General features: G+C 36.5%; 1 protein-coding gene across 1 annotated transcript; it reads left to right on the top strand.

The window, feature by feature from the left end:
• Positions 1 to 3239: 3239 nt before the first annotated feature.
• LOC140498162 (vomeronasal type-1 receptor 2-like) lies at positions 3240 to 4130 on the top strand. The gene has a single exon (XM_072599443.1). It carries the CDS (start codon positions 3240 to 3242, stop codon positions 4128 to 4130), a length of 891 nt encoding a protein of 296 aa, XP_072455544.1.
• Positions 4131 to 22449: the final 18319 nt, after the last annotated feature.

Consider the following 22449-nt stretch of genomic DNA (forward strand, 5'->3'; position numbering starts at 1 on the left):
CATGATTGAACATGTATAACATATATCAGGTTCTTTGCAATCTTGGGAAGGAAAAATGGCAAGGAGATGGAGAAAAATTGGAACTCAAAATCTTATTTTAAAAAATATTGTGGAAATTCCACATATTCTAAATTCTCTTGAAAAAATATATCAGACTCATCAGTTTTTTTATATTATTAATTTATTTGTTTTCAATTTTCTACAATCACTTTCATATATTTTAGATTTTCTCTCTCTCTCCCTCCCTTCCCCCCTCCCTCCTCTGTTTAGTAATGATATTACTTCATTGTCTATGGTGTCTTTCAGCAGGATATAGTTTCCTTCCTTATCTCTTTTGATTAGACATATTTCTGCTTTTACTATGTCTGAGATTAGAATTGCTAGGCTGATTTTTTTACAATAGCTGAAGCATAATATATTCTGTTCCAACCTTTTACCTTTACCCTGTGTGTATACCCCTGTTTCAAATGGACTACTGGTTAACAACATATTGAAGAATTATGGTTTTTAATCCATTCTGATATCTGCTTCTGTTTTATAGGAGAGCTCATCACCTTCACAATCACAGTTATGATTATTATCAGTGTCTTTCACTCCTTCCTCTTTCCCCCAGTTTATGCTTTATTTCTCCCTTCTCTCTTCCCATCCACAATTTAGTGTTATGTGGGGTGAAGGCAAGATGACTGAGTGAAAGGATGTATCCACCTAAGCTCTAAGACAAACTCCTTCAGATAACTCTAAAAACAGAATATGAACAAATTTTAGAGTGGCAGAATCCATAAGGAAACAGAGTGTGACAGATTTCCCGTCCAGGACAGCCTGAAAAGTTGACAGGAAGGATCTCTTGCATGGGACTGGAGGAGCACAGAGCACACAGGCTGTACCAGCACAGACCCCATCAAAGCAAAGCCTAGCAGGAAGCCCAAGGCAGTCCAAAGCAGAAGCAGCAGAGAAATTGCTCAAGTATATCAGTCCAGGACAGGAGTCCAGTGGAACTGAGTGAGGGAGAAGTGCAGGACCCCAGGTAACAGCAGCAGCTGCTACCGAGACTATGAATCTGCACATTAATTATCTGTAAGTCACCTATTTAAACTTCTGGGAGCCAAGATGGCAGGGTGATCTGTAAGTGCTCTATCCCTCCCTTTGTTGACTTTGAAAAACCCAGAGAATATTTCCCCAGGAAAAATCTTGAAATAATATGATCAGTCAAAGGGGTAAACAGTCTCTTAGCTCAAGAGGCCAGGAAAATCACAAAGCAGGGTCGCTCTTGTGGAGACTGAAGGGGATCTATGCAGGATTAGAGCCGTCCCAGACAGTTTAGTCAACCAGGAGGAGATTCTGAGCCCTAAGGCTGTAGAGCCCTTAAGCGCCAACACCAGGACCCCAGGCATACCTTAGCACACGCAGGGGAATCAGGAAGACACTAACTCAGACCAGATGGGGTTCACCAACCACTGAACTTGCTTGTGCTTTAGCTCAGGAGAGGAAAACTACCAGGGTCAGACCACCCCCTCCCCCACACCTCGTGCAGTGAGCTCCAGGGTAACTAGGAAAACTCAGAAAGACTTTACCTGACCTCTGCATTGGCACACCAGCCAGCTCAGCATCAAGTAAGCTGCAGCATTCTAGTTTCTAACTGAAAGAACCAGAGGCCACAATACATAAAGCCTCAAGTTCTAAGCACAAGAATCATAGGACAGAGCCCCCTGTGCCCCAGAAGCAGAGATCCACTCTAAAAGCCAGGAAAAAGGCAATCATCATGAGCAAGAAGCAAACTAGAAAGGAAAAGACCATAGAATCTTACAAATCAAAACACGAATATTGAAGAGATCAGCATTGAGACTATACTTCCACCTGAAACCTCAGAAGGGAATATGAACTGATCTCAAGCCCAAAAAACATTCTTGGAAGAACTCAAGAAATATTTTAAAAGCCAAATAAGAGAGTTAGAAAAAAAAATTGGCCAATGACTTTAAAAATATGAACAAAGAAGTCATGGAAGAGAAAAAGAAAATTGGACAAATGGATAAAGAAATACAAAACCTAACTGGAACAACTGGACAAATGGAAAAGGAAATGCAAAAGTTAACTGAAGAAAACAATTTATTAAAAATTAGAATTGGGTAAGTAGAAGCTAATGACTCTGCGAGACATCACGAATCAGTCAAACAGACTACTTGTTCCTTAAAAATCTATTAGATATAAGAAATTAGCCTAACATAGGTCTCTGGAGACATCTAGAATTTCATAACTCGCTAAAAATATTTTTCCTAAATTGGCAAGGAATTTTTTTCTATAACAAAGAAAAAAATAACTGAAATAAGTATTAAGTCAAATTACCAAAAAGAAAGTGCAAAGATGTAATATGAAAAAGGAAAGCCACATGGTGGATTTCTCGAGTCCATTAAATATAGAACCATTTCTCTAACAATAGCACCCTGGAAATTTTCATATAATTATGAAGTTTAAATTAATCTACATATCATTATTAAAATATATAGCTCATTTTCTCTAAATGTATAAAAATTCCTATATGATCTTAACATAAGAGTGGAAGACACTTTCTTAAAGCCTTTAAAAAAACTTTTATTTTTAAGTAGTGCATGTATTTCTATGTATATGTGTTTATATACACATAGAGAAATACACACACACACACACACACACACACACATATATGACAGTAGGAATAAAACAAAATGAGAAAAATAATATAAAAAATAAAGTATCTTCCAGTACTGGGGAAAAAACTTATGGTAACATGATAATCTATGTACCCCTTACTATGAGATTAACTCATAGCTCTTTTACTTTTTCTTTTTATTCCTCCCACATAATAGAACTACACAGAGATCATTGACCTATATTTTGAACTGACTTGGTCCTTCAATAAGAAGATCTGCAGGACTTAATGAAGGAAAATTTGTGGTCAGATTTTCAGGATGTCATTTTTAACTTTGATTAAAAACTACTCCCTTAAGTAGTCATGAACAGAAAAATTCGAAATCCACAAAAATCCTCAATCAAGCTCTACCACCTGCTCACTGAGTTAGAGGAATTGATGAATGAGGATTTGAACAAGACAAAGGCATATGCAGAATGCATATGCAGAAGAATGAGACAAAAGTAATATTTAGAGTCTCTCCTATGGACTGGAATCCCAAATTATGATAGCCAATAGCTTTCCAGTGTTGTCTTTGTTATTTTCCACCTGAAGTTTTCTTTTTAAGATGAATAGAATGCTTCCAGAAGTCATCTTCCTTGGCATTGTGTTTCTTTCTATGACCACTGTAGGGACTATAGCAAACTTCTTCCTCTTTATCTCTTGTATGTTAAATTTCCTTGATGGCCACAAGATAACTTCTTTAACAGTTATTTTCACCCAACTAACCTTGGTCAACTCCGTTATGCTTATTAGCAAGGGAGTCCCACAAACATTGCAGGGTTTAGGGTGGAACAATTTTTTGGATGATGTTGGGTGTAAAATTGTATTTTACCTTCGAAGAGTGAGTGAGAGCCTTTCAATTTCCTTGACTTGCCTCCTGTGTATCTACCAGGCCATCACCATCAACCCCAGCAATTCCAGATGGGCAGAATTCAAAGTCAGAGTCACAAAACATATCACTACCTCCTATATCTTTTGCTGGGTCCTCAACTTACTGATAGAAATTCCTTTTCCAATAAATACAAGGGGTCCCAGAAGCAGTAGTAACTTTACAAATGCAGCTGATAATGTGTTTTGCACTTCAGAAACTATTATAGTTGTTTATTTGATAATGACCACATTTAGAAATGTTCTTTGTTTGGGGCTAATGGTCTTGGCCAGTGTCTACATGGTACTTCTCTTACACAAACACCACCAGCATGTCCAGAAAATTAGAAGCACCAAACACTCACCGAGAAGGCATCCTGAGATCAGAGCCACTCAAACTATTGTTTTACTGATGAGTACATTTTTCAGCTTTTATGCATTCACATCCATTTTTACTATTTTTATCAGCTATTTTGACCAAAAGTCTCCCTGGATGTTGCCTACTGTTATCTTCCTGTCATTATGTTACCCCACCATCAGTCCATTTCTCTTGATCCCCAGGCTCTGCAGGTTTACCTGTTATTTCTTGGTCAAGTAGCATCCCCTTTGTCATTTTTGCCTCAACTGTGACCATAAGTAGAATGTTTCCCCCTCCTACCATCCCTTTACATCCCTCCTAAATGTTCCTATGACAGAGGAGAAACAAAAAGGCTTTCAATCTGAAAAAATCAAATAAGAGAAGAATCCTATGACATCAGAGTCACAGCAGAACCCATAACACAACTCATCTGCAACGAAGGATGCCTTTAAAGTATAAACAAAAGAACTACTATTCTTCATACTCCCTTCAAATATCTGAGCATGGCTGTTATGTTTCTACTTTATCTCCTCTTCTCCAGTCTTAATAACTACATTCTCTTTGAGTGATCCTAACATGATCAAGAGGACACTTACTATTCTGGTTTTCTTCTTCCTGTTGGTCTCTAGTTTTTCAATGACCTAACACAGTACTCCATATGTAGTTTGAGAAATACAGATATAATAACTTTTCCCCACCTACCTTGTTCTTGGTACTATGCTTCATGTACTGCAGTCTAAGAGTGAATTATCTTTGTTGGTTATCACATCAGGCAAGTGGATCCCTTTGAACTTTTATGCCATAGAAAAAACCTCAGTTTTTATTTCCATCAACTGCTGTCTAACCACATGGACTAAGAGAAGTGAAAACCAAAAGAATTCTGAAGTGTTACCTTGGACCTGTAAAATTGAGAAAGATAACAAATGACAAGCATAGTCAATGTTGGAGGGTTTGGGGAGAAATGGGCACAGTAATCCACTGTTGATGGAGATACGAACAAGTACAACCATTCGGGGAATGAATTTGTAACTATGTAAATAAAGCAACCAAAATATCCAGAAATTTCAATAGTGGTTATATAAATCAATAAGGTCAAAGGGAAAAAAAGTCACAATTTCCAAAAAACATTTATAACTGCACACTTCATGGCAATAAACTGGAACAATGTGAAGAGAATAAAAATCACAAGACAATCAAAACTGAATATTGAGAAATTATGATGCATAAACTTGTCCCTAAGGAAGATTAATGAAAAGATTCCTTTCTTGCTCCTCTGTAAAAGTTGGAATCCATTAATGGGGAGCAATGCACAAAATATAAGCTATATGAATATCTTCTTCAGTTTTGGTGATTTTTTAAATCTTCTTCCACCCAAAAGATTCTATCATCCTAGATTTACTACTTCAGACTCAATGGTATTGAATAAGGGATACATCAAAATGAGAACAGAAAAGATTACCCCCAAACACAAATGTGAAAATTTCAAAATTGCTGAGATACCATCTTCAGAAAATGTAGGCATTCTGGAAAAAGGTGACCAGGAAACACGAATGAAGTAAATATTTATTAATAATAATACAAATTACATATGTGTGGAGTGGGACCTATAGGTGATGATGACACCATTATTGTGTGTGTACCTCAAAAAGAGGCAGATCAGATGTCTCTAGTGTCTGCTTCACCCACACTTCACCAAGAAGGATTTTAATTCCTGCCAGGAGAATAAACAGAAGATTGAAGACAGAGACTATCCTGTTCTCAGAGAGGGTAGGGGGGTACTAGATGGTAATGATATCGATCAGTCCCTTGAAATATTATTTATCTAAGGGATGTCCTCAAGTTCCATCTAACTTTTAATCCCTTTGTCATATTGAGGAGGATATATACTCTATATGAATATGTATGTGTGGGCGTGTGTTTGTGTGTGTGTGTGTGCATGTTTACTCTATATCCAAAGGTTGACCCCTTTCTCATCTATTACCACTTCCACAATGAAATACACAGCAAAAAGTAAAAAAAGTCATTCATCCAAATTAGAACAAAGAAGAAATAAGACCAGGTTGGACTAGACAATACAGAGTGAAGAAACTCTCCCATTTGGGAGTAATGTAACTGAGGTCAACTGAGAGAGAAGGTCCTCTATCTCAGCCAAATAGAAACTCTCCAGAGTTTCTAGAGTAGCAAACTAGGAATAGGTACAGGATGAAGACTGCCTATACTTCTTATGGCTTCCCAGAGTCCTTTCCATCAGCAATCTGAAAAGTGGTTGGCCTTTTCCATCTTCTCTCTCAAAGCTGGAATCCAACTCAGTGCTATGCTTGAAGACACACACTTTGAAAGTACCAATGAAAGACTCCTTTTTGAAGAGTCCCCAGAGTGGGGACTGGCCTAGGTCTAAAGTTCTTCAACACTCACCAATTCAATCCCATACTTCAAACAGGACAGGACTTTCATTGCCACCAGTAAGAAGAGTGTCACTTATTAATGTCAAAGGCATATAATGATCTATTATCATGGTGTTCCATGCCCCCCTGTTCTTGGACATTATATATCAGCTATCCAATAGACATTAACTCCCCTTTTATGTTTAAAATATCATTACATTTGCAAGTTTCCTTTCATCACATTTTCTCTGTCACTGAATTTTTGTTCACAGAATTGTTCTGGTAGGTTGCAACAAAAGTCAGAACAATACCGGCTATGATGATCTGGTGTTTTGTGTGTCTCTGCTTCTCTTGATTTGAAATTGTCATGGACTAGGTCCAACTTAAGCTGTTCAAATACTGTAGTTTCACAATAGAAATTAAATGAGATACTGAGAAACTATTGAACAATTATCACAAAGGTATTTACTTAGCAAGTACTGAGAGAGGATATTTAGCAAGAATACAATAATTAAACGAGACTTTATTAAGTACTTACTATATATAAAATTCTGTGTTAATTTTTTAGGTTGCAAAGAAGACAAAAAGATCATTCTTGTTCTCAGTGTTTACATTAATTTAGTTGGTCTCCTCATCTTTGATCATTCGCTGAACATGCTAGTCTGCTGATCAGAAGACTGATGAAGGAACTAATGCATTATGCACTGACTTTTTACTTGCACCAGGAAGGTAGGTCATGGGCATTATCCTTAGTTTAAAGGGATAATTGTCTCAAGGTGAATTGTTAATCGTTTAAGAAAAAGCTAGCCTAGCCAGCATGGGACAGGATCTGGGATAATGGGGTGGAGAGAAATTGTAGAATATTCATAGTTCAACATCTACCTTTGGTCCCAGACAACTTTCTGACATAAGACTACAAAATTCCCTCTAAAGCCCTTTAAATCATTACTTATGACTCTGTATCCCCCAAACCCTTCTCCCTATTTTATCTACATAAAAGGAACAGGAGTTATGTGGAGGCTAAAATTCCAAGGGATCAAATCCCTCCCAGGACCTTATATGTTTCACATATGTAGGAAACCAGAGTAAGGAGCAAAACCAAGTGAAATTGGCAAAGCTCTACCCCACTGCCACTAGAATAAATGGCAACTTGTATGACTTGAATAGAAGAAAGTATTTGCAGTATGGAGACAGTTCAATTTACCATGGCAAATCTCTGAAGAAGTACAAAAGAAAACAACACATTAGAATTGCAAGCACAGTGAAATCAAAGAAAACTTAGAAAAGAAGAAAAAAGCAATGATGTTAAAATATAGAAAACACAGTCTCTAGACTATAAATCACATTGATTTCAGTATTCCTAATTGAGAACCATAGGCTTCACAGGAGAAAAAATGAGGTCAAAAAGGTTTTTTTTCCCATTCAAAGAAATTCTCCCTGTTACCAATGAACTTCATCCAATGGTGCCAGAATCTCTCAAATACACAATACAGATCAAGACTGATATTTATATACCTACTCAGGAAATACAATGTAGAAAACCCACATTTTCACCTAGTTCAATCCTTGTATCTAGCTTTAACGTGTGAGAAGTTATCAAGGAATAGTCTTCTTTCACTCTTAATGGGAAATCTCATAGCTACATAACATCATATGGAGGCTCACACGAACAAACAGGGAGTGTGGGGTCATTCTATTTAAATAATCCATTGAGTCATTGGATTATCCTGCTTACTGATCATCAGTTAGATGTTAAATATTAATCAAGCGCCTCCTATGTCCCAGACAATGTGCTAAGCACTGAGGAACCAAGAAAGAAAAGATATTTCCCTGCCAACAAGGAGCTTATGATCTGATAGGGAATTCAACACAAAAGAAGAACCTATGAAAAATAGAAGAGAGGAAGAAGGTACTGAGGATACTGGTGAGGAGTGACTATCAAGACTGATGAAATCTTGCATGTTGATGTGCTTTCTCAAGGCGTGAAGGAGAACTTCAATGGAACTTCAATTCAAATTGGAATTGAAGATATTGATGGAATCTCAAAGGGTGATGAGGTGCAATGATGAGGTTCTTCAGGAGGTTCTTAGAGGCATAATAGAAAAATGAAAAGTTCATCTAGGTTTGGGTCCACAATTAAAGCACCAGCCATTAGTAAGAGAAAAAGAAATTTCTCAGTGTGGAAAGAGACAGGAAGTTTTGCAGTCTAGACACAGAGTTATGCCCACCATCAAAATAGGAGGAATTAAAAACACAACTTATGGATCGAAGGTTCCCAACAGAACCTATTAAATTAAAAAACCTGGAAAATAAGAAGCCTCTGCTTTTCCTTTTCCAGTGAGATATCCCAGGTACTCATTTAAAATAATGAAACACTCTCCTGAACAAGAGGAACCCAGAAAACCATGCAAGTATAGATTTCAAACCTCTCAGTCCAGCTTAAAATCATCCATCAAACTATCAAGCTATCAAGGACAGGAGAGTGTAAAAAGTCTCCCCAGTAACTACCAAGATGCCACAGTAAATACACAAACACACACATGCATATGTTTCTCTCCAAAATTAAAGTAGTTGAGTTGGCAGCTATAGGTTGGCACAGAGTGACTGGCCAAAAATGTATGATGAGTTCTTGCTGTTCATATTGAAAAATGCAGAGAGGAGTGTATAACTTTAATATTTGGATGTGGATTTTCTTATCTTTAAGCATATTCTGGTCAGTATGTCTCCCAAGATGTGCAGAAATACTTATATGGTTCTTGGCTGAATCAACCCATATTTGATTTCACCTTTCTGTGCTGAGATGATACTTACTTACTAAAAGGAAAAAAAAATTCTTACATTAAAAAAGGTGGTTGCTCCAAAATACCCTGAAAAGCATTAAGAAACAAAAATTAATGTCACAGCCAAAGCTCAATAACATTAAAATGCAAAAACAAACCCTGAAATTAAACATTTTCTGTTTAATATAATAAAAAGTAATATCCTGAACAACTTACTCCCGTCATTTACAGAAGATAAAAGCGTTCAATCTTTTAAAGACAGGGAACATAGCACTAATTGAAAATCACAGCTTTATGCAAAGAAAAATTCTAAGCACCAAACTCCAAAGCATAATGATAAAAAATAAAAATTGTAATGACAAGCAACAAATTCTGCAAGTATTTAGGTGAAATATTTTCATAAATTAAGGGAAATAAAGGCAAAGTATCCAAAAGTATTTTGTATGCATAAGAAACTCCAGAAAGATATTGAATGATATATTTCAAAAATCAAAGACATTTAAGAGCCAATCAAAAATGACATACATTTCAGACCTGAGCCTAGTCATCAATCAAAAATGTGGACATTCAGTTTTGAAAAGGCATTTAAAGAACTCTTGGTGGTGAGGAGGAACCAGAAATACATGAAGACAGATGATGCCCTTAGCACAGTATCTAGAAAATAAATGCTGTGTTGATGGATTGACTCCATCAGAAGTCTAGGACAGATGGTATAAATCCTAAACTTCACATGGAAGCTAGTAAAATTTTACACGATGCCTAAGATTCTTTTTAAGGGCTCTCTAAGTGTAAGAAAACGGAACATCCAGCCATCAGGAACTATGAGTCTCTCATTTGCATACATGTTTTCTGATTTTGAGCTCACTTTCTCCTGACCTCTAAATATACCTGTGGGAGAATTTGACACAGATTCTTATGCAGAGGTTAAGGAGTGTTTTATATCAAATATTTTAATTGTGTCTCCTTAGTCAAGACACTTTGTACAAATGACTCAATGCTTGTTGTCTAAATTGACTTTTAATTTCTTAGCCTGGGCAGAGTACACTGTTAGAGTTTCAACTGAATACATTACATGATCAGGTCTAACTCCTCAGTGGTGCCCCTAAATTCTAATAGGAACCTTGCTCTGGGGACATAATTTATCAGTTAGTCAGTTGAGATAATTATCCTCAGTGCTTAAAGAGGCTACACTTAGAAACCCTTAGGGAAGGGACAAAAAAACCTGAGTCAATTGCTAGTTTCAAAAAAGTTACATGACACAACCCTCATGCACAAACTATCAATAATATTTTTATTTAATAGTAAAAATAATTCAGAGGATAGTATAAAAGGAAGTCCTATAAAAAGCAAATACACATACATGCATACATACATACATGCATATACATATATACACATATATATAACAATTTATATATACATATTGAACAAATATGTATATATATGTATATGTGGAAGTGTGTGTAGATATGTATATTTTTTGTTGATCAGTCACTTCAGTCATGTCCAATTCTTTATGATCCTATCTGAAGGAATCTTGGAAAAAGTACTGGAAAAGTTTTTCATTTCATTCTCCAGTTCATTTATTTATTTAAAATTAGTTAATTTTATTTATTTTCAGTGTTCTACAATCACCACCATATAACTTAGATAATTATTTTTCCCTCCCTCCCCTCTCCTTCCACCTCCTTCTTCCTCCCTCCCCAAGAAGGCATACAATTTTATATAGGTTCTACTCAAACATTCTTATTAAATACATTTTTCACTATAGTCATGCTGTATAGAAGAGCACGGAAAGGTTAAGAAATTTGCCTGGGGTCTTACAGCCAAATGAGTATGTATCAAAAGTTAGACCTGAAGCCAATATTCCTGACTCCAAAGTGGATAGGATGTTAGATCTGGAGTCAGAAAGACCTGAGTTCAAATCTACACTTTGTAACTATGTGACCTGTGCAAATCACTTAACTTCTGCCTCAGTTTCCTTTTCTGCAAAATGAGGATAATTAAAGAACCTACTTCTCAGGGTTATTGTAAAGATTAAAATGAGATAATATTTGTAAAAGTGCATTGAAAACCTTAAAAAGTACTAAATAAATCCTAGTTATGATGATAAAAAATCAGATCCAAAAAGAGAAACTCTTAGGAATATTGTGGCCAAATTTCAGAGTTCTCAGGTCATGAAGAAAATATTGCAAGCACCTAGACAGAAACAATTAGGATGTTGTGGAAATACAATCCGGATAACACAGGACCTGGCAGCTTCAACATTAAGGGATCAAAGGTCTTGGAGTACCATATTCCAGAAGTCAAAGGAACAGGGATTAAAACCAAGAATCACCTACCCAGCAAAACTGAGTATAATACTTCAAGGGAAAAAAATGGTCATTCAGTAATAGAGAGGACTTTCAAACATTCATGATGAAAAGACCAGAACTGAATGGAAAATTTGTCCTTCAAACATAAGAATCAAGAGAAGCATGAAAAGGTAAACAGCAAAGAGAAATCATAAAGGACTTTCTAAAGCTGAACTGTTTATATTCCTACATGGAAAAATAATATTTGTAACTCTTGAGACTTTTCTCAGTATTTGGGTAGGTGGAGGGATTATACACACACACACACACACACACACACACACAGACACACACACATACACACAGGTAGAGAGTACAGGTTGAGTTGAATCAGAAGAGATGATATCCAGAAAAAATTAAATTAAATTAAGAGGTGAGAGAGGAAAATATTGAGAGGAGAAAGGGAGAAATGGTATGGGGCAGAGTATCACTCATAAAAGAGATAAGAAAAATCTTTTTCAAAGGAGGAGAAAAGGGAGGAGGTGAGGGGGGAAAAGTGAAGCTTACTCTCTTCACATATGGCTCAACGAGGGAACAACATGCTCACTAAATTTGGCATGATAATCTATCTTACACTACAGGAAAGTAGGAGAGAAAGGTACAAGTGGGGTGTGGGGGATGATAGAAGGATGGGCAAATGGGAAAAGAGTGTAACTAGAAGTAAACTCTTTTGGGAAGGGACAAGGTCAAATGAGAGAATAGAAAAAAAGGGGGGGGACAGGGTAGGATGGAGGGCAATATATTTAATCTTACACAACATGACTATAATGGAAGTCTTTTGCAAAACAGCACATATATAGCCTATATTGAATTACTTGTCTTCTCAGTGGGGATGGGTGGGGAGGGAGGGAGGGAGGGAGAGAAGCTGGAATTCAAAGTATTAGAAACGAATGCTGAGAATTGTTATTGCGTATAACTTGGAAATATTCTTATTTCTTATAAATTATTAATTATTATTATTAATTATTATTAATAATTATTAATTATATAAATAAATATATAATTTATATATAATAATTATTAATTAATTATTAAATATTATAAATATTTATTCTTATAAATACAGGTAATGAGGTACGGAAATTCATCTTGTTGTACAAGAAAAGAGAGAAGGTGGTGATAAGGGAAGGGTGGGGTGTGATTAAAGGAAGGGCACATTGATGGAAGGGGTAATCAGAATGCAACGTGTTATGGGGTAGGGGGAGGGGAGAGTTGGGAAGAAAAATTGGAACTCAAAATTTTGTGGAAATGAATGTTGAAATCTAAAAATAAATAAATAAACCTATTAAAAAAATAATTAAACCTAGTTTAGCCTTAACTTTGTCTGAGATCTTGATTGCTACCCTTGCCTTTTTTGCATCAGCTTAAGCATAATAATTTCTACTGCAAGCCCGTGTGTCTGTCTGCACATCTCTCATTCTTCAATTTTGATTCTATGTGTATCTCTTATTCTTAAATATATTTTTGGGTTCTGATTTTTAATCCATTCTGCTATCCATTTCCATTTTATTGGCAAGTTAATCCTATTCAAAGTTATAATTATAATTTGTATATTTCCCTCCATCTTATTTTTACTCACAATTTTCCTTCCTAGCCTCTCTTTTTACCCTATCCTTATTACCTTATCTTCTCCCCTTAACTTCCTATTACTTATTTTACCCAACCCTTTAAGAGCTCCTTATCTTCTCCCCTCACCATTTTAAATCTGAAACTACATGCACTTCTAAATGTTCCTTCTCCATCTTGTAGCCTACTTTTCTCACCTTTCTATGAATTCAGAAGTCTTCTACATACCTTCAGATGAATATGTTGTTTCCTCTTCAATCCACAGGAGAGTAAGATTCTGACATTTCCAGCTCACCTTACCTACCTCCTTCTTCTATATTAATTCTTCCTTTCATGACCCATTGCTCGTTTTTACTTTTATCTACATATTTAATTTTTCATTTTAGAATCACCCCTCTCATTTCATACACAACTTAGTCCCAATGTTTCTTTCAAACTACCTTAGTAATGATAACAGTTTTAAGACTATGATAACATTTTCATATAAATAAAGAGTGTTACCTTAATGAATGCCTTATATTAAGTCTTTAACTTTTTTCCTTACATTACCTCTGGATCTTTTATATCAAATTTTCTGTTCAGCTCTGGTCTTTTTCTTACAAATGCTTCAAAGTATTTCAGTTCATCAAATGTACTTTTTTTCATTCAGGATTACACTTTTGTGAGTAATTTATTCTAGGATGCAACCCTAGCTCTTTGAAATATAGTGTACCAGGACCTAGGTTCTTTAAGGAGAAGCTATTAGGCTTTCTGAAATTCAAACTGTATTTCCACACTATTTAAATTGTTTCTGTTTTTTTCTTGTTGCTTGCCATATTCTCTCCTTAACCTGAGAATTTTGAAACTTAGCTATGACATTTCCATAAGTTTTCCTCTTAGTTCTCTTTCAGATGGTGAATAGGAGTTTTTTTTCCCATTTCAATTTTACCCACTTGTTCTAGAACTTCAGGGATATTTTCCTTAATAATTTCTTTTAATATTTTATCAGCTGTTTTTTTATCATAATTTTCAGGTAGTCCAACAACTCATACTGTCTTTCCTCAATCTGTTCTCCAGATCAATTGTCTTTCTAGTGAGATGGTTCATATTCTCTTATATTTTTCTTACTTTTCTTATTTCTTCATGTCTTATAACATCATTTGATTCCACTTGCCCAATTTTAGTTTCCTAGGAGTTATTTTCTTCCTTAGGATTTGTACCTCTTTTTCCAATTGGTTAACATTCTTTACATAATTTTCTCGGATTGACTGCATCATTCTCTTTATTTTCTTTGATCCCTCATTTGATTTTTGAATTTGTTTTAGTTATTCCAAAAGTTCTTTGTGAGCTTTGATCATTTGACATTACACATTTTTATTTTTATTTGGTTTTATTTTTAGCCGCTTATTAGTATAATCAAGTTTTAATCCCAAGTTATGGGTAATGTTGCCTTGGCTCTCAGGTCCTCCTTGTTGTTATTTTCTGAATTCTGTCTGGGAGTTCAAACTCAGGTACTCCTCTCTTCCTTTAATCCACAGTTAAGAGCCCCAGCCAGACTGTCCCAAAAATGTTCTTGCTCCCCGAGGTACCACACTCATTAATCATGTGTTCACTGCTACTTGCACACAGTCACAGCCAAATACCACTTCTTGTCAACATCACTGGGCCTGGTTTCTAGCAAGAACCAAGGGTGGGGTGGAGGAGTGTGGACAGGAATTTGTCAATCTTCTCCCACAAAGCCATCTCCTACTCCTTAGACTAAAGTTTGTGAGGTAAAAGTTCTTGAGGGGAAATTTCCCGAGGCTGTGAGGTAAAAGTTCCTGACATGGAATTTCTTGAGGCTGTGAGTGAGGTGAAAGTTGAGGTGAAATTCCTTGTAACCCACTGTGTTCACTATCAGAGCTGCTTCAGGGCCTGGTGTTTTCTGATTGAAGAAAATCAGCCTGGCGGTAACTACACTTCACTATGACCAAACCTCAGCCCTTGGAAATGCTGCAGTTTCTGAAGACCTTTCAAATTATCTTAGGACGACAATCACTTTACCCCTTTACTTTTCCTGCTTTGTGTTCATTTCATAGTTTCTACTTGTTTGTAGAGAAAGCCCAGAAAACCTGGAAATTTTTGACTTCTGTCATCTCCCCAGAATTCACTCTCTAAACAAATAATTTTTAAAAGTAGAAATTATTAATAAATAAATTATTCCAAATATTGATAACCACAGATTTCAAATGAGTAGTGCTAGGAGATATACAACCTAAAACAACCCTAAATACAAATCCTAAAACGATAAAAGGACTCCACCTCAGACTCATAACAATGAGAAAAATGTCCAAAGACAAGTTTGGTCAATATTGAAGGATTTGTGGAAGGACAGACAAACTAATTCATTGTTTGTAAAGATGTGAATGGGTACAACCATTATTGAAGGCAATTGGGAATTATGTAAATAAAGTTGCTTAAAGAAATCCAGATTCTTTTAATCAAGAGATTCCAGTGTCAGAAATATAAACCAAGAAGGTCAATGACAAAAAGAAACCATAATACCAACAAATGTGTGTATTTATGTATATATATATATGTGTGTGTGTATCTATATACATATATCCACACATGTATATATGTATGTTTGTATGTATGTATGTAACTGTATTTGTTGGTAATAAGCTGAAAACAAAGTTGAGAAAACAACAATCACAAAACCACCAAAATTGAATATTGAGAAATTACAAGGCCCAAACTTGTCTCCGAAGAAAATGAATGAGAGAACCTTCCTTGCACCTTTGTAATGCTTCCATTAATGGAGCCTTATGATGCCCCATTAAGGTGGAACATTGCATAAAGTATAAGCCTTTTAGAAAAAAGCTATATTTGGCATTCAAACAACATGGACAAACAATTGTAGAATATGAAGTGTATTTTGAATGTCTTGCAATTCAACAGAGAATTCTTCAGTACTTTATCTTGCCAGGTGATATTCAGAATCTTTCAAAGACAATTGAAATAGAAGCAATTCAATTTCCTGACATGGTACTGCTATATTTTCCAGGTTTCACAGGCCTGTTTACAGGGTCAGCACAATGGCTCTATAGACCTTCAGTTTAGTAGGAAGCCTATAAACTCTTCTCTCTCCCATTTTTCTTCAAAGCTTCCCAAAATCTGAGCTAATTCTGACAATGCACACATCAATCTCATCATCTGTGAATATGTTCCTGGAAAGTAATACTGCCAAGGTAAGTGAATAGTTGGGATCCTACCTTGTGGTCAAAACACAAGAAAATGTACAACATTTTTTGTAAAGATCCTCAGCATTGTTATTCATCATTTGCCTGTTGCCACAGGACTTTAAGGTAGGTAAAAAATGGCAAAACAACAGGGGCAATGTCTTTTGACTGGTGACTAAATTAAATTTAAGTAAGTATAATTGCTCAAAGTAGTTAGCTTCACTGTGTCTTCCAGAGTCATTGGAGTCCAGTGCAAAACAAAAGTCAAGACAACTAGCGAAGGCTCAGAATACAGTTGTTCATTGGAACAAATTGTTCACATTCTCCTCTTCCATCAGGGGAAGTCTTCACGTGCTTGGGGTAGACACATCTCTAACTCACTGACTGATTTGCTACCTATACATTACCCTTAGCCTGGCTTAGGCCATCTGCTGAAATGGTTTTACCAGGGTGTGGTTGCTTTGTATGCTATAACTTCTTGCAGCCGCAGGTGAGAGTTGGGTAGCAGGTATACACCAAAGGTGAAAATCAACCTTGAAAAGGGATGAGCAGCCCTCACACCAGAGGTCCTAATCTCCCCTGAATGCACATACACTCCAGAAGGCAACTGAATTTATGCTCAAAGAAGATTCTCTCTTTGATAGTTGTGGAGGAGGATTCCACTTGAAGATGAGTGTAAAAGCAAGGACCCCAACATACACAGGAGGAACTGCTACAACAGGTTCTTAGATCTGCTTTTCTAAAAGGAAAGGCAACTTTTGAGGGGGCCAACAATCACTTTAATCAAACACAAGTATCATTCACTTAATTTCAGGAAGAAAAGTCAGCATCCTGAACTTCAGAGAAAATATAGAGAAATCAAAATCAACAGACAGAGTTTCCAACTTTCTGACAGTAAGCAACACATACATCACAAATCAACGGATAGATAACTGTCTGACCATACATACATGAGAAAGAAGCACCAACATCTGGGTTTTCAAAGCAGGGGGCTGCTTAGCAGCTTCCCAGAGTCACTTTCAGTCACTAAGCCCCCTAGTAAAACTTCATCTCAGAGTACTCACACATTTTTCAGAGTCAGAGGACACCACAACCTTTGAGAACCAGTACCTCCTTAGACAACTAACAAAAGGTGTGGGTCTTCCTACAAATCTTCACTAATCAAACTACCTTTAATGGGCAGGCTCATTAATGGGTGGGGAAGATCTTCCCATTAAGAAGCAAAATTACATTAACGATAAGCAAAAATGCATTATTAATACAATGCCCCAAAGAGGGGACTGGCTTAGAACCAAGCCTGTTATGTCTTTCCAATCCATCCGCTCCCTCTCACAGGGCAGAGCCTTTACCATCACCAATAAAGAGAATCCTATATTAATCAGACTTTGGGACAAAGTTTCCACACATATATTGTGAACATGTAGTGAAGAAAGAAGTACAACAGGACATATGAGAAAAATCCATGGGGACAGAGCATACATATAAGAAAAGGCATATGTTCATATATTATCGTACTTTTTCATGCCTCCTCTTCTTGGGTATTATATCTTCCCTATTCCTTACACATAAAATTATCTCTTATGGTCATGACATCATCTCATTTTGGTGTTTCTTTTCAATAGTCCATCACATTGGCTTTGTCTCTAGATTTCTGGTCACATGATTGTTCTCTTCTATAATCTAGGCGTCAGTTCTTCAATACTATATAGTTCTTTCTTCTCTGTTACTTAGGTGAATTTCTCAGAAAGTCTCTCCCTGACAGGTGCAAGGTGACTCTTAATGCAGTCAAGAATTTAAGCCACTACATATATCCAGGTGAGCGGCAACAAAAGCCAGAAAAATATTGGCTATGATAATCTGTTATTTTGCCTATCCCTGCTTGGTGATTTGAAATTGTCATGGACTAGACCCAACTCAAGTTATTCAAGTGCTTCAGGTTCAAAATAGAAATTAAACTCATCAACCACCAAATAATTTATGCAGAGGATGTTTACTCAGCCACTGCAGGCAAATGATATTTGGAAAGAATCAATGGGTGCTTATTAACCATTTACTATGTTTGAGACTTTGTATTGTTACTAGGATGCAGAGGAAAGAAAAAAGCAGTCCTTGTTTTCAAAGAGATTAAAATAATTCATTTGGACACCTTTTCCTTACCTTTGGTTGTTCATGCTTGTCTGCTGATCAGTAGCCTGAATAAGGAGCTGGTTCCTTATGCTCTGTCTTTTTATTTAAGCCACCCAGAAGTTAGGTCAATGGTGTAGTCCTTAGTTCACCCGGATAATTAAGGTAAGTTCTATAACATTGTATGGAACAATTAGCCTAGTCTATCTGTGGCAGAGGTTTGGGGGTTGAATATGGAAAAATCATAAAATAGCCCTGCAACATATATCTGGTACCAGACGGTTTTCTGAAGTGAGACTATATAATTCCTTCTAATTTCCAGTACATCATGAATTATGAGTCTGTATCCCCTAAACCCTATTCCTTGTTTTATCTACAAAAAAAGGAACAATAAGAGCTATGTGGAGACTGAAATCTGAGGATTGAAATCCTCCCAAGATCTTATAGATTGATGTAAATATAAAGCTAGAGTAAGAAGAAAAATTCAGTGTAATGGAAAAGATCATCACTCTACCAGACTGGAATGAGGATAAATGGCAAACTGAATGACCTGAAGATGAGAAACGATCAGCAAAATAGAGATATTTTAATTTATTTGTGGCAAATCTCTAAAGAAGTAAAAGAGAAAACAACAAATGAGGAATACAAATACACTGAAGTGGAAAACAATCTAGAAGAAGACAAGAAAAAAGCAATAATGTTAGAAAATAAAATCTTTGTTTGGCAAAACACATTGATCTCAGGAAAACAAATTGAGAATCATAGGAGGTCCAGGGGAAAAACATTTGAGATGAAAAAGTTATTTTCCACCTATTCTACATAAAAATTCTAATGACAAACAACAAATTCTGTATGTGGGTGACTTTCATAAATAAAGGAAAATAAATCGAAAGGGCACAAGACTATTCTTGTGAGAAACTCCAGAAAAACAAGAAATTATGTATTTCAAAAATCTGAAGAACTCAAGAGGCAGTAAAAATGGCATACACTTCAAACCTGAGCTGAGTTATGAAGAAAAAATGTGGACATTCAATTTTGAAAAGGCAATTGAAGAAGTCTTGGGGGGTGGAGGTGGGGATAGAAATACATGCAGGCAGATTGAGCTTTTAGGACTCAGCAAATAATGCTGAGTAAAGGTTTGCTGCCTGACTAACTGCCTTAGGAGTCAAGGACAGATGATTTAAACCCCAAGTTTCACAAGGAACCCAGTATTATGTGAATTCTTTCACTAGGAGTTACAAGTACCATTTTCCCCATGTAGGAATGTAAAGTTTAACCTTGGAAAAACTTACATGAACTGATGCAAAGTGAGATGAGCAGAACCAGGTAAACATGGTACATAGTAATAGCAATATTGTACCATGATCAACTGCAAATGACAACTATTTTCAGCAATATCATGATCCAAGATATTTGAAGGCTCATTTTGAAAAATGTTCTCAATCCATAGAGAAAGGATGGATAGAGTCTGAAGGAACATCAAATCATATTTTTCTTGTCTTTTTTTCCTTTAGTCTGTGTTTCCAAACTTGTTTTACATGTTTGCATAAGTCTTAAGTGTGTCAAATTGTTGCCTTTTCAATGAGAAGGGCAGAAAGAAGGGAGTGAGGTAGAGAATTTAGAACTCAAATGTTTAAAATGAATTTAATAATTTTACATGTAATTGGGGAAAATAAATTATTAAATTAAAAATATATTATAATTAGCATATAGTATATATAATATATATTAACAAACATATTTGTGTCAATTAATGAAGGTCAATCAATGATTCACTGAATCCTTGTACAAATTCAATAACAAAATAAAGACACACTTCAAAAGTTGGAAGAGTTTTCAGTGTTCAGGGCTTAAACATTCCAATACAATAGAAATACCTTTACTCTTAAAGTAAATTTAATAAGTTTGTTACTATAAAAATAAGCTACTAAGGGCAGAATTAACAGAATTCACTGAAATAATAACAAAGTTCATTTGTTAGAGTGAAAAATCTTCACTATCAAGGGAAGATCAGAAAAATGGTGAAAATGGGAATAATAGCAGAGCCAAGGTGGTGGAGTAGAAAGACACACATATGCAGGTTCTCCCCACACAGCCCATAAAATACTTGCAGAGAGGGACTCTCAACAAATTTTGGAGCAGCAGAAGTAGAGAACAACAGAGTGGAGGAGATTTCCAGCCCAGGGTGACCTGAAAGGCCCACAGGAAATGTCTGTTACACTGGACCTAGAGCAGAGCCCAGCCCAGCCTTGACCGTGCAGTGGGTGCCTCCCAAACACCCCTGGTGGGGCGGAATCTCCAGTCACAGAATCCCTAGTCCCAGTAGCAGTGGGTTCACAGATCCCTCAAACCACAGGTGCCAAAGGTCAGTGACAGGGTTTTTTCAGCTGGCCGGGAAGGGAGAAGGGTCTTCCCACAACTCTGGCCTCAGGCACCAGCCAGTGGAGAGGTCACATCAGGTGGGCAGTGGTGGTTCCCACCTCAGCCCCTACAGCACCCCCTATCCATTGTGGGATCATAAAACTCCTGGGCACACTGAGGAGCTGATTATTACTTCAGCCCTGTATAGAGGCCCTGAGGGAGCTGGTCTGTATCTCATACTGAATGGCAATGGAACTGGAGGCCAGGTGGCTGTGGAGAGAAAACTGCTAAGATTCTGGGCACAAAAATCTCTTTCTGCTCCCAGACCAGAGTACATGCTAGATTGTGCCACTTTGGAGGAACTGAGATCTCACAGATTCTCAGAGCATACCCTACTCTTGACAAAGGACCCAAAAGTCAAGTAACTGGTTGGGAAAATGCCCAAAATGGGGGAAAAAAATAAGACTATGGGAGGTTACTTTCTTGGTGAACAGATATCTTCTTCCATGCTTTCAGATGAGGAAGAACAATGCTTACCATCAGGGAAAGACATAAAAGTCAAGGCTTCTGTATCCCAAACATCAAAAATGAATATGCAATGGTCTCAGGCCATGGAAGAGCTCAAAAAGGATTTTGATAATCAAGTAAGAGAGGTGGAGGAAAAACTGGGAAGAGAAATGAGAGAGATGAAAGAAAAGCGTGAAAAGTGGGTCAACACCTTGCTAAAGGAGACGCAAAAAAAAATGCTGAAGAAAATAACACCTTGAAAAATAAGCTAACTCAATTGGCAAAAGAGGTTCAAAAAGCCAGTGAGGAGAAGAATGCTTTAAAAAGCAGAATCAGCCAAATGGAAAAGGAGGTTCAAAAGCTCACTGAACAAAACAGTCCTTTCAAAATTAGAATGAAACAGATGGAGGCTAATGACTTTATGAGAAACCAAGAAATCACAAAACAAAACCAAAAGAATGAAAAAATGGAAGATAACATGAAATATCTCATTGGAAAAAACAAGTGACCTGGAAAATAGACCCAGGAGAGACAATTTAAAAATTATGGGACTACCTGAAAGCCATGATCAAAAAAGAGCCTAGACATCATCTTTCATGAAATTATCAAGGAAAACTGCCCTGATATTCTAGAACCAGGGGGCAAAAGAAATATTAAAAGAATTCACCAATCACCTCCTGAAACAGATCCAAAAAGAGAAACTCCTAGGAACACTGTGGCCAAATTTTAGAGTTCTCAGTCAAGGAGAAAATATTGCAAGCAGCTAGAAAGAAACAATTCAAGTATTGTGGAAATACAATCAGGATAACACAAGATCTGGCAGCTTCTACCTTAAGGGATCAAAGGGCATGGAATATAATATTCCAGAAGTCAAAGGAACTAGGACTAAAACCAAGAATCACCTACCCCGCAAAACTGAGTGTAATACTTCAGGGGAAAAAATAATCTTTCAATGAAATAAAGGGCTTTTAAGCATTCTTGATGAAAAGACCAGAGCTGAAAGGAAAATTTGACTTTCAAACACAAGAATGAAGAGAAGCATGAAAAGGTAAACAGCAAAGAGAAGTCATAAGGGACTTACTGAAGTTGGACTATTTGCATTCCTACATGGAAAGACAATATTTGTAACTCTTGAAACTTTTTTCAATATCTGGATAGTTGGTGGGATTACACACACACACTCACTCACACACACACACACACACACACACAGACAGAGAGACAGAAACCACAGGGTGAATTGAATAGGATGGGATCATATCTTTAAAAAATGAAATTAAGCG

The sequence above is a fragment of the Notamacropus eugenii genome, chromosome 4 (genome assembly GCF_028372415.1).
Source record: "Notamacropus eugenii isolate mMacEug1 chromosome 4, mMacEug1.pri_v2, whole genome shotgun sequence".
Lineage (NCBI taxonomy): Eukaryota > Metazoa > Chordata > Mammalia > Diprotodontia > Macropodidae > Notamacropus > Notamacropus eugenii.

Excerpts from the sequence above, each read along its gene's own strand:
- LOC140498162 (XM_072599443.1), top strand. The coding sequence starts at position 3,240 with ATGCTTCCAGAAGTCATCTTCCTTGGCATTGTGTTTCTTTCTATGACC.